Raw genomic sequence first — 12,580 nt, 5'->3', positions numbered from 1 at the left:
GTAAGCATGAACTTTATTATTCACTGTGCAACTCAGCAAGGAGGTGAAAAAACTAAAGAAATATATACACTATATGGCAACATGAAGAAATTCATCCTCTTGGGGTCAGATTCTTTCATGTGAGGGAGATAATAAGTACAATGGAAAAATCTTGGTGAGAGTATATGTTCAGAGTGGGATCTGAGCAGGGAAGTTTTACTCTTTAAAGATGGGTTTGGTTGAAAACAGGTAATTAATGCCAAATATTGAAGGGGGCATTCCTAATAAGATCCGGGTATGGTGAGGGCCCAGATCTATAATAAGGGATCCCAGAAATGGGTATTGGTATGTTGCAGTGACTGGGAACTTTGTCCAGTCAGGACCTATGATCATTTACATATTTGACACAGGGTTAGAATTGAGTCATGACAAGGCTGTCTGTCATTGCTAATATGATTATGGTAATTAGGAGCACTTAGCCTAAATTACCTCATATTTGAGTTCTTTCACTTATACTACAACATCAAACTATTTTTTTTAAATCACAATTATTACATTATAATGGCCTCTGTTATAATGTCACCAACCCCATATTGGGTAGTTTGAATTTTAAAACTACTTTCCAGACCCTCAATATAAAGGAGAACATTTTCCCCACTGCTTTTCCTAATAGATATATGCTGAGTTTTAAATAACTAAAATACTTGAAGAATTGGATATTCTTATATGAACGAATCTTTAGTAACTTTTTTCCCCACCTTTGTTTTGTAATTTTCTGTAAATGGTTAGAGGATGTTCCTTCTTGTATGGGTGAAATCATAGGCCCAACTCCTATCCCAGAATAGAATGTTTGAAGAATCTTTGCTATATAAACATTTTTTTTAGGTAACTATCTCTTCCTTAAAGTAGAGTAATTTTTTTAAAAACCCATTCTGATTAATTGAGAGTTCCAGTTAATACAAATTTTATTTTGTATCATGTGTCGGTAAAGTATTGATCAGGCAGTGTGTCGTGCTTTTTGATATTACACTTAATTATCCTTATCACTTTTCTTTAGTTTTCATTTAAAATTATCAAAATCACAAGCCCTATTGGTTAATGCTAAATAATACTACTTTGTGGTAAGCCTTATATTTTTCTTGAATTAAGGCTTGAATGGCTCTACTCACCAACTAACCCCAGACTTTTTTTTCCCCAGTAGGCAGTAGGAGACTATTTTGAACAACTCCTTTGAAGATGTCTACTCCAGACCCACCCCTGGGAGGAACACCTCGGCCAGGACCCTCTCCAGGGCCTGGCCCATCTCCTGGTGCTATGCTGGGCCCTAGTCCTGGACCCTCACCTGGTTCTGCACACAGCATGATGGGCCCTAGCCCTGGCCCACCTTCGGCAGGACATCCCATACCTCCTCAGGGTCCTGGAGGCTATCCTCAAGATAATATGCATCAAATGCATAAGGTAACTAGTTGTGTGTAATAGAATGTTTTTTTCCCATTCCAAGATTCATTTATATACATTAGATCATTTCCCCCTATCTAATAGGTTAATCTCATTTCTCCACACCCCACCCCCCATATCTGAAGAAAAGATGGGCCATGTCTTAAGTTTTTTTTTTTTAATTGTTTTACATCTGTATCAATGGTCTACTAATTTCACACTGGCAATCTTGATTCCTTAAGAATTTAGAAAAATAGGCATTCTTTAATTCATTGATTCCCTTGTAAATGCCACTAGGATTATATTGATGTGGAAAAACTATTTTCCTCCCTTTGGAGAAAAGACTATATGCCTAAGGGCATAATAGAATTGAATATGGAAAAAATAATTTCAGTTTCTAGAGAGGCTTCAAACAGTGATGGTACCTTGTGATAGAATGTGAATCTAGAGCTTGGCCGATCCACATGTGGCACACAATGTGGGGAAAAGTGTCCTGGATAAGAGGCCAGGAAGCCTTGCTGCTTTTGTTGTTGGTCTTGGCTCTGCCACTGGCCTGCTCTGTAATGTTGGCCAGTTTTCTTAACTTCTTTGTTCCTCAGTTTCCTCATCTGATAAATGGGGAAAATACAATTTGGCTTGCCTCCTAGTGAATATTATCCTAGTGAAATATCCTAGTTGTGAAGATCAAATGAGATGAGATAAAGTACTTAGCAGAAGGCATTATACACCTGTAAAATAATATTACTGTTGGTGATAAACTAGCTCAGTGTCTATTGTGGTTGCTTTTTTTGTCTGGAGGAGAAACAATGTATAGATTAAAAGTAGAAAAACTGATACGTGACTCTCTCCAGGATCCCCTGAGATAATTAAGTAAAAACTTGGAATTTAGTGGTTTTAGTGGTGAGACAGTTGGTGCCTTAGGGGAAGGGGCCAATGCCGAAGAGCTATAAAGGTTCCTTAAAAACCCAGATATGGAAACCTTTGCTATACTTGTTGGTTATGCTTCTAGAAATGGCATCTGCTCATTTCCAGCATGTTTTCCTTTCTGTGGGACCATTCCTTGTTATAGATAAATGTTTCTCTTTTCTAGGTTTCGGGTTTTTTTAAGTAGGGAAGAGTCATATTTATCCTACTTCCTGCCTAAAGAAAACCATTCTGAGCTTGTCATTCCCAGCTTTGTGGATGAATTATCCAGAAGAGTCATTACTGACTAACTTTCGGGGTACATTTTACTAATGTGCCACTATGATTCTTTGAAAACTAAAACAATTCTTATGTTATAGATACTTAACAGGTATTCAGCTGTTTGGTAACCATTGTTTGGTAACACATTGCCTTTTCTCAAGGCTCTGCAGACAGCAGCTAACCTCTCCTGAGGCTAATTGGTCACATGGTGATAGAGAACCAGTTCTCTGACCTGGCTATTTTCTGTTACTTCCTTCCCCCTCACCCACCACCTCCCCTTTCAGAATAGTCTCACCTTTCTTTTCCTTTCACTACTCACAGGTCAGTTAATTATATTTCAATCAGTCTTGCTCAAATAATTACATCTTCTTTAGTTACACCTTCTTCCCTCTTCCAATTCTACCTCAGTTACCTTTCCCAGGAAAAATCTTATTGCCCATCCTTTCTTCCCAGTCTTTTATTCTCTGTATCTCTTACTTAATCACTGCCTCCTCTCTATCACTGTAGATGACAACCATCCAGAAATAGAGACTTCAATAACTTGTACTAACACCTGGGTTTTAATTGATAGTACTTTGGCATAGCCTTCATTTTCTTTTCTCTCAGGTTCTAGCCCTGCATCCATACTGAGTGCTGGAATTTTCTACTTGGTATTTTTTTGTTACCTTAAATTCAGCTTATCTAAAACCGAGCTCATCATTTTCTCCCCAAATCAATTTCTCTTCCCGATGTCCATTTTCTTAATTAATAAGGAGCAAAACTTTGACTCTTTAAGCCCATCTGTTTAGTTATCAAGGCTTATTCATTCCTTTTTCCTCATCTCTTTTAATCCCTATCTTTCATTCCATTCCTACTGCTACCAGCCCTCCCACTTTGACTACTATAATAGGTTTCTAACTGACACCCCTACCTCTAGCTTCTCTCCACCACAGTCCATCTATATACTACCTTCAGAATCATTTCCCAAATCACTTCTTGGATCAGCATTTCATTCCCAAGTTTGTTCTCCCTAAATAGCTTCCTGTTGCCTCCAGGCTGGTTCAGAGCATTCATCTCTTGTTCCAGGCCTTCCACAGTCTGGCCCCAACTTCCCTTCCTGGGATCAGTTTTCTAGGACCAAAATTCTTTCTACAAGCCAGACTGGCTCACTTCTTTTCCTTTGAGCATTCCCTGAGCTTTCCTTCCTCTGGGTCTTTATTCATACATGCTGTTTCCTCTCACTTTCCAAATCATCGTATCTCTTGAGTCCTACTTCTATGAGGTTTTGTACGCCATGGTGATCCTGCCTTCTTCTGACCTTGTAGTCTTACTATGTGTACAGCAGTTAATTTGGCATTTAATCATATAGTGTTTTGTGGCATCTTTTGTTTTATCTTTAATTGTTATTTAATTGTTCTGTTTCAGTTTTCATTTATTTGTCTCCTGACTTAGATTACAAATTCTTTAAGGGCAAGGGACTATGTTTTGTGTGCTTTTGTGTCCTGCAAAGCCCCTTTTATGTTGCGATAGTCCATATATGTATGTTCAGTGTTAAGGAATATCTCCATGAGTCATTCCCCAAGGAGAGGCTACTAAACTGTGGGTGCTCATAAAGAGATGATTTTCATTGTTGCACATTCTGCATTCTTAAAAGGTAAGTTTTAAGTTGCTTCTAAAGAAGCACAAGATTCAGAAACTATATCCTTGCCTTTTTGTAAGAACTAAAGGCAAAATGAGTGCACATTGTACCAGGATTTAGCACTCTAATTTGGGAAGCATTAAAAACTCAAGGATTGATACAGACATGAAAGGAAGGGAAAAGACAATCATTACAGTAACAGCTGTTTTTATATATTGTTGTCATCATACCCATGACTTTCAGAGACTGCTTATGTAAATAAGTAATGCCAAATGGTATGATGGCTGGCAGTAGAATCATTTTAGTCCAGTTTAACAAATAGATATTCAATGCCTATTCTGTATGCTTTCATTTTGTTTCATGTTCAGACAGGCCCTACCCTCAAGGAGCTTACGTTACTGGGAAAGGCTACAGCATATACAAAAATAATTGTTATCCAAGATACGTTGAGGGAGCATGAACAATTATGTATGAACAAGAAAGACTTCTTAGAGGAGGTAGTACCATAGATTAGTTTTAAAGGAAGATAAGGGTTCTAAGAGATAAGAATAGAGTGTGTTTCAGGCTTATCAGAATGAATAGAGGTGAAAAAGGGAGAATGTTGAGTTCAGGAAAAAGCCGGATATCTGGCTGTACTAGAAAGCCAAGTAGGTGAAGTAGTATTAAATTAGGTTGCAAAGCCTGACTGTGAAGAACTTTAAAATGCTAGGTTGAGGCCTTTCCATTTGTATTACAGAGGTACGGGGGCGGGGGGGCTTTTGCAGAAGGGGTTAGATACCTGCCTTAGGAATATTGTTTCGGAAACTCTTCAGGATGAATTAGAGAAGAGACTAGAAGCAGAGAAACCAATTAAGAAGCTGTTATAGTAGTCTAAGTTAAAAGTAATGAGACCTGAACTAGTCTGAAGGCTTTAAATAGAGCAAAGAGGACAGATAAAAGAAGTGTTATGAAGGTGTAAACTTAGTAAGACTTGATAACTGACTGGATATGGGGGCGAGGGAGAGGGGATAATGACAGCTACTGAAATTTATATAGCCTTTTAAGGTATGCGAAAGATTTCCTATACATTATCTCATTTGATCCTCACATCAGCTCTGTGAGGTAAGTGCTACAGGTATTATTATCTCCATTTTACAGATGAGGAAACTGAGGCTGAGAGAGGTTAAGTGACTTGTCCAGGGTCACACAGCTAGTAAGTGTCTGAGGCGGGATTCGAACCCAGGTCTTCCTGACTCCAAGTCCAGCGCTCTCTCCACTACGCCATGCTGCCTCTCAAGGATGACTCCAAGGTTACAAACCTGGGTGACTGGGAGAATGGTGGTATCCTCAACAGACATAGGGAAGTTTGGATAAGGGGCAGGTTTGTGGGTGGGATAGGGATGGGGGAAAAGATAATTAGTTCTGTTTTGGACATGTTGAATTTAAAATGTCTGAGATGTTCAGGAAATGTCCAGCAAACAGTTAAGTTTAAGGAATGGAATTCATGAGAGGGAGTAGGGCAGGGAGTAATTTGCATAGAAATGAGACTTGAGTACTTGGAAGAAAATGAGCTCACCTAGAGAAGGGGGTCCAGGACTGAGGCCTGAGGGACATGAATGATAAAAGGAGGTGGATGGTGATCTTACAGAGGAGACTGACTAGGAATGGTCAAATGTAAGAGAACAATAACATCAAATCTGTATGGAAGTTTCTGGGAAGAGGGAAGAGGCCATTAGATCTAGCTTTTAGAAGATCATTGGTAACTGTGGAGAGGGAATCTTCAGTAGAGTGATCAGGTTGGAAGCTAGATAACAAGGGGAGGAGAAAAGAGTGGGAAGGAAAGTGGTTGCAGTAAATTCAGATTTCTCTTTCTAGGACTGGCAGTGAAAGGGAGGAGAAAGTATAGGACAGCAGCTTGAAGGGTTAAGTGTGAGTTTTTCCAGGATGTGATAGACTTAAGTACATTTGTAGACACTAGAGAAGGGGAGGCCACAGATACAGGGACATACTGAGGTATGTGTGTAGTAGAAAGGGGGAATTGAATAACTGAGAAGCTTCTGGGAAGAGTCTGGAGGGATTGAGTTCAAAGGACCAAGTAAAAAGGTTGGCCTTGGCAAGGAGAAGAGCCACCTCTTCTCAGAAGCCTGGATAAAGAGATTTAATCAGTCAGTACTTGAGTTAAGAGTAAAGAAATTGGGGTATTTAGCCTGTAGAAGAGAATATACAGCAAGGAAGAAGGTAGTAGTAGGAACAGTGAGTAGAAGTTTCAGAGAGGCAAATTTAAGTGTGACGTTATAAAGAAAAATTTCCTAATGACTAGAACAGAAGCCTAAAGGGCTGCCCAGGAAAGAGTTGATTTCCCTCATTTGAGGTCTTTATAGTATAGTAGGGATCCTTTTTCAGTTTATTGGCTGGACTGTATGGCTTCTGAGGGCTCTTCCAAATCTGAAATTCTGGGATTCTATGAATATATATTGCCTAGTGTCTTAGAAATATGGCATAAGGGTTTTTCAATTTAAAAGGTTGGGGGGGAGAACTGCCTACATACATCTACTGTGTTTGATGATGATGACAGTGATAATAATAATAGCTAACATGCATATACTGCACAGATTTGCAAAACATTTGACATATTTTATCTCATTTGATCCTTATGACAACCCTGTGAGATACGTGCTATTATTATTATCCCCATTTTACAGATACAGACATTGGAACTGAGAGACAGTGATCTAGCAATTGTAACAGTAAATATGACCTCTTACATATCACTGACGTTTGGTGGGTTGAGATCCATGAATTGAATATATCTCTGAAAGAGTAAGCCTTATTTGAAGGAAATGGAGTAGATAAAAACCAAGGTAGAGTAACATTTTAAAAATAAACTTATGTGAGAAAAGCCAGAAACTAGAGTGGAGAAATGTGGTATGGAGAGCACTTGAGTGAGGACTAATGGAGACAGAAAAGCTCAAGTGATTATTACTTTTACTAGTTATACTACCACTACCACCTCCAATTCTACCACCATTACCATCCTTAAATATATAGTACTTTAAGGTGTGCAAAGCACTTTAAATGTTACCTCATGCGATATTCAACAACTACCTATTTATATGTCTAGTTTACCATGAGTTCAAAATTTTTGAGGTTTGTCTCCACATGAATCCAAGTCATAGGGTATTAATAGGATATTACCAGAGTTTTGTAAGTGATGTTCTAAATGGACCACATCTTTAATATTTTTCAATTTACTGAAAAATGGGTAATACACAACCTACTACTATGATTAAACTCTGGAAGATGAAAAAAATTGATTTGTTAGAGCAGAATAGCACCTTAAAGGTTCTTTGCCAACAAGGCGTGTCCCATCTGTATGTCAAAATAATTCATGATTCTTTAAAAGATAAGACAGTAGAAAAATAGCCCTGTTCGGTAGCTGACATGGGCTTTAAAATTCTGTATGGCTTTTCTTCCTTTTTCCTTTCTTAAAAAAAAAATTTTTTTTTCAACAAACCCCACACAATGGAATTAGTCCTTGATCACTTGTTTTATACGATGTCCTTTGGGGTAACTTGTCCAACCAGCGGCCTGTTAATGTCCATGACTAACTGTAAGTGCTTATGATGGAATAAATTGTTTTTCCACATAAAAAAAAAAAGCCCTGATCATAAATATCAGAGAAGGAGGCAGAGCCAAGATGGCAGAGAAAAGGGAGGGACTCATTTGCGCTCTCCCAAATTCCCCTCCAGACAATAATGCCTCAAGTCAAATTCTGCTGCAGTAGGACAGACTCAAACAGTTTTCCAGCTCAAGACAACTTAGGAGGTTGGCAGGAAAGGTCCATTGCATGGGATGAGAGTGGAGCACAGGCAAGCCAGTAGCAGGCCTTGGGAGCAACTGAATCAGCAGTGGCAGCTTCTGGAGCTCTCAGCCCACAGACGAAAAGGGGATCAGAAAGAGATTACAGGGGTCCCTTTGTTGACACTGGGTGCAGGACTCTGTTGCATTGCCCATATGTAGATCCAGGTCGTTAGCCTCAGGACAAGGAGGAGCCTTAACACACTAGAGCTTGCATATCTTGGAAGAACTGAAAGCTTACAGATCTCCAGAGAACTAACTCAGAAAACAGCTGTACAAAAAGCCTGAAGCTTGTGGCAATGTTCCCTTCACCCTGGGAGCAGGCCTAACTTTAATATCAATTTAAAGTCAAGAAATAGGCTGGAAAAATGAGCAAACAACAAAAAAAGGAATCTGACCATAGAAAAGTACTATGGTGACAGGGAAGATTAAAATACAAACTCACAATAAGACAACAGGGTCCAAACCGTTAGATCCAAACCTTCAAAGAAAAATGTTAATTAGTCTTAGGCCTCAAAAGACTTCTTGGAAGAGCTCAAAAAGGATTTTAAAAATCAAACATGAGAGCTAGAAGAAAAATTGAGAAAATAAATGAGAATGATACAAGAAAATCATGAAAAAGGGTCAACAGCCTGGTAAATAGGCAAAAAAAAATTGAAAAAAAAATACCTTATGAAAAAATGCTCTAAATCATTATTGATTAGAGAAAATACAAATTAAAACAACTTTTGAAATATCTCACACCTATTGGATTGGCTAAAATGATAGAAGGGAAAATCACAAATGTTGGAGGGGATGTGGAAAAATTGGGACACTAATATGCTGTTGGTGGAACTAAGAACTCTGATCCAACTATTTTGGAAAGCAATCAAATTATGCCTAAAGAGTTATAAAACTGTATACCTTTGATCCAGCAATGCTACTATTAGGTCTGTTTCCCAAGGTGATCAGGGAAAAAGGAAAGGAACCTACGTGTTGTAAAATATTTATAGCACTTCTCTTTGTGGTGGCAAAGAACTGGAAATTGAGGGGATACCCATAAATTGGGGAATAGCTAAATAAGTTGTATATGATTGTGATGGAATACTGTTGTGCTGTAAGAAATGATGAGGGGGTTTTAGAAAAACATGGAAAGACTTGAATGAAATAATGAAGAATGAAATGAAGAAAACCAAGAGAACATTGCATACAGTAACAGCAATATTGTTTGAAGAATAACTGAACAACTAAGCTATTCTGAGTACTATGAGTATTCAGATCAACTCCGAGGGACCTATGAAGAGGCTCTCTACCACCTCCAGAGAAAAAACTGATAAATCTAAATAAGCATAATATAATTTTACATATATATATATATATGATGCACACACATACACAGACATCTGCACATGTATCTGTGTTAAATGGTGGCTTTCTCTAGTTCAGGGTGGAGAAGGAACTTAAAATGTAGCAAATGTAGCAAAAAAAAAAACCAAAAATTTAAACCAAATTGGTCAAATGGTAAAAGAAGCACAGAAATCCCCTGAAGAGAACTCCTCAAAAAACAGAATTGGCTAAATGGAAAAGAAGGTACAAAAGCTCACTAAAGAAATTAGTTCCTTACAAATTAGAGCTGGGCAAGTGGAATCCTAATTATTTCTTTAGATATCAAGAAACAATTAAAATCAAAAGAAGAAAAAAATAGAAGAAAATGTGAAATATCTCATTGGAAAAAAACAGCTGACTTGGAAAAGAGAGCCAGTAGAGATCATGTAAGAATCATTGGACTACATGAAAGGCATCATCAAAAAAAAGAGCCTAGACATTATCTTTCAAGAAATGATCAAGGAAAACTGCCCTGATATTCTAGAACCAGAGGGTAAAATAGAAATTGAAAGACTCCACTGTTCCTCTCCTGAAAGAGATCCCAAAATTAAGACTCCCAGGAATAGTACAACTAAATTAAGGGTCTTCAGGTCAAGAAGAAAATACTGCAATCAGCCAGGAAGAATTCAAGTATTGTGAAACCACAATCAGGATAACACAGGATTTAGCAGCTTCTGCATTAAAGGATCAGAGGACTTAGAATATGATATTCTGGAGGGCAAAGGAGCTAGGATTACAAACAAAAATTACCTATCCAGCAAAACTGACTGTAATCTGTCGGGGGGAAAGGGATATTCAGTGAAATAGAGGACTTTCAAACATTCCTGATGAAAAGATGAGAGCTGAATAGAAAATTTGTCTTTCAGCTATAAGACTCAAGAGGCATAAAGAGGTAAACAGGAAAGAGAAATCATTAGGGATTCATTGAAGTTAAACTGTTTAGATTCCTACATGGGAAGATGATACTTGTAACTCCCAGAACTTTTTCATTTATTAGGACAATTAGAAGGAGAATACATAGAGGGCATGGGTGTTAGTTGAATATGATGGGATGATACCTAGAAAAATAAAATTAAGAGGTGAGAGAGAAAAATGCACTGGGAGAAAGGGGAAGAGAGAGGTAGAATGGGGTAAATTATCTCATATAAAAGAGGCACTGAAGAGCTTAAGTAGTAAAAGGAAAGGTGGGAGCAGGGGAAAGTGCTTGAACCTTACTCATAAAAATTGTCTCAAAGAGGGAATAACACACTCGGTATAGAAATTTATGTTAGCCTACAAGAAAGTAGTAGGAAAAGGGGATTGGGAGATGCTGATAGAAAAAAAAGGGCAGATTGGGGGAAGTGGTAGTCAGAAGCAAAATACTTGTTGGGATGGGGTGAGAGGGAGAGTAGGATAAATGGGGGAAAATGGGATGGAGGGAAATAAAACTGAAAAAATTTTTACCTCAGGTTTTTCTGATAAAGGCCTTATTTTTCAGATATATAGAGAAGGGAGTCAAGTTTTTAAGAATGTAAGTAATTTCACATACATGATACAGACATTAAGGGTGATATAAGCAAATTAGGGGAGCATGGAATAGTTAACTTGTCAGATATGTGGATAAAGGAAGAATTTATAACCAAATGAGATAGCATATTTTGTTGTTCAGTCCTTTTTCAGTGTGTCCAACTCTTGGTGACCCCATTTGGGATTTTTTTGGCAGGGCAAAGATACTAGAGTGGTTTGCCATTTCCTTCTCCAGATCATTTTACTGATGAGGAACTAAGGAAGACAAGATTTAAGTGACTTGTCCAGGGTCACACACCTAGAGTGTTTGAGGCAGGATTTGAACTCATAAAGATGAGTCTTCCTGATTGCAAGCTCATGGCTCTATCCACTGCACCACCTAGCTTCTCTATATAGAGAGCATTATGAGGTGGAAAATGGATGATTTTGATTAAATTAAAAAGTTTTTGCACAAACAAAACCAATGTAGCCAAGATTAGAAGGAAAGCAGAAAGCTGAGGGAAAATGTTAATACCAAGTATCTCTGATAAAGGCTTTATTTCTCAAATACATGGAGAACTGAGTCAGATCTGTAAAAATAATGATCATTCCCCAGTTGATGAATTGTCAAAGGATAGGAACAGTTTTCAGAAGAAGAAATCAAATGTATCTATAGTAATGAAAAAATGCTCTAAATCACCATTGATTAGAGAAATGCAAATTCAAACAACTCTGAGATACACCTCACCCTTATCAGATTAGCTAATATGACAAAAGGGAAGTAATAAATTTTAGAGGGGATGTGAAAAAAGTGGGACACTAAAGTACTGTTGGTGGAGTGGGAGCAATTTAGAACTATGCCCAATGGGCTATAAAACTGCATACACTTTTATCCAACAATACCACTACTAGGCCTGTATCCCAAAGAGATTTTTTTGAAGGGGGAGAAGGGGAGAAGGACCTATTTGTATAAGAATACTTGCAGCGACTCTTTTTGTGGTGGCAAAGAATTAGAAATTGAGGGGTTTTCCATAAATTGGGGAATGGCTGAACAAGTTGTGGTATATGACTGTAATGGAATGCTGTTGTGCTTGCTATAAGAAATGACAATCAGGATGTGAAGTGAGCAGAACCAGGAGAACATTGTACATAGTAACAGCAATATTGTATGCTGATCAACTTATGAATGACTTAGCTATTCTCAGCAATACGGTGATCCAAGACAATTCCAAAGGACTTAAAAAACGCTATCCCCCTCCAGGAAAAGAACTGATGGAGTCTGGATGCAGATTGAAGCAAACTTTTTAAACCTTTCTTTTTCTTGTTGTTTTTCATGGGAGGGAAGGTATGTGTTTTCTTTCACAACATGACTTTATATGGAAGTGTTTTGCATGACTGAACATGTATATATAACCTATGTCAAATCTCCTTGTCTTCTTATGGGGGGGGGGAAGAGAAGGAGAAATGTAGAGAATTTGAAACTCAAAACATTAAGAAATGAATGTTAATTATTTTTATGTGTAATTGGGGAAAAAATATCAGAAAAAAAATCACACAAGCCATAAAATAGGGAGATGTATGTTGGCCAAAGGTGTTCACCACTGTGATGACAGAAATCTAGCACAAACAAGCTGGAGGTTGAAGGGGATTTCTTTTGCTTGGTGAGGTCCTTCA

The 12,580-nt window shown here is 37.9% G+C and overlaps 1 protein-coding gene across 10 annotated transcripts in view; it reads left to right on the top strand.

Annotated features, from left to right (window-relative positions):
• Positions 1 to 12,580, top strand: part of SMARCA4 (SWI/SNF related, matrix associated, actin dependent regulator of chromatin, subfamily a, member 4) — a 119,979-nt gene that overhangs the window by 13,650 nt on the left and 93,749 nt on the right. For 9 of the 10 annotated variants that reach the window (XM_036749953.1, XM_036749973.1, XM_036749972.1 and 6 more), the window contains exon 2: positions 1,178 to 1,437. In XM_036749953.1, coding sequence (XP_036605848.1) covers positions 1,216 to 1,437 — 222 coding nt within the window. In that variant the 5' untranslated portion in view covers positions 1,178 to 1,215. The remainder of the gene's footprint in view (positions 1 to 1,177; positions 1,438 to 12,580) is intronic. The other variant, XM_036749959.1, reaches the window with a different exon arrangement.

This window comes from Trichosurus vulpecula, chromosome 1 (assembly GCF_011100635.1).
Source record: "Trichosurus vulpecula isolate mTriVul1 chromosome 1, mTriVul1.pri, whole genome shotgun sequence".
Lineage (NCBI taxonomy): Eukaryota > Metazoa > Chordata > Mammalia > Diprotodontia > Phalangeridae > Trichosurus > Trichosurus vulpecula.
Note: the sequence above shows the minus strand (reverse complement) of the source record. Positions and strands in the feature narration are given on the sequence as shown.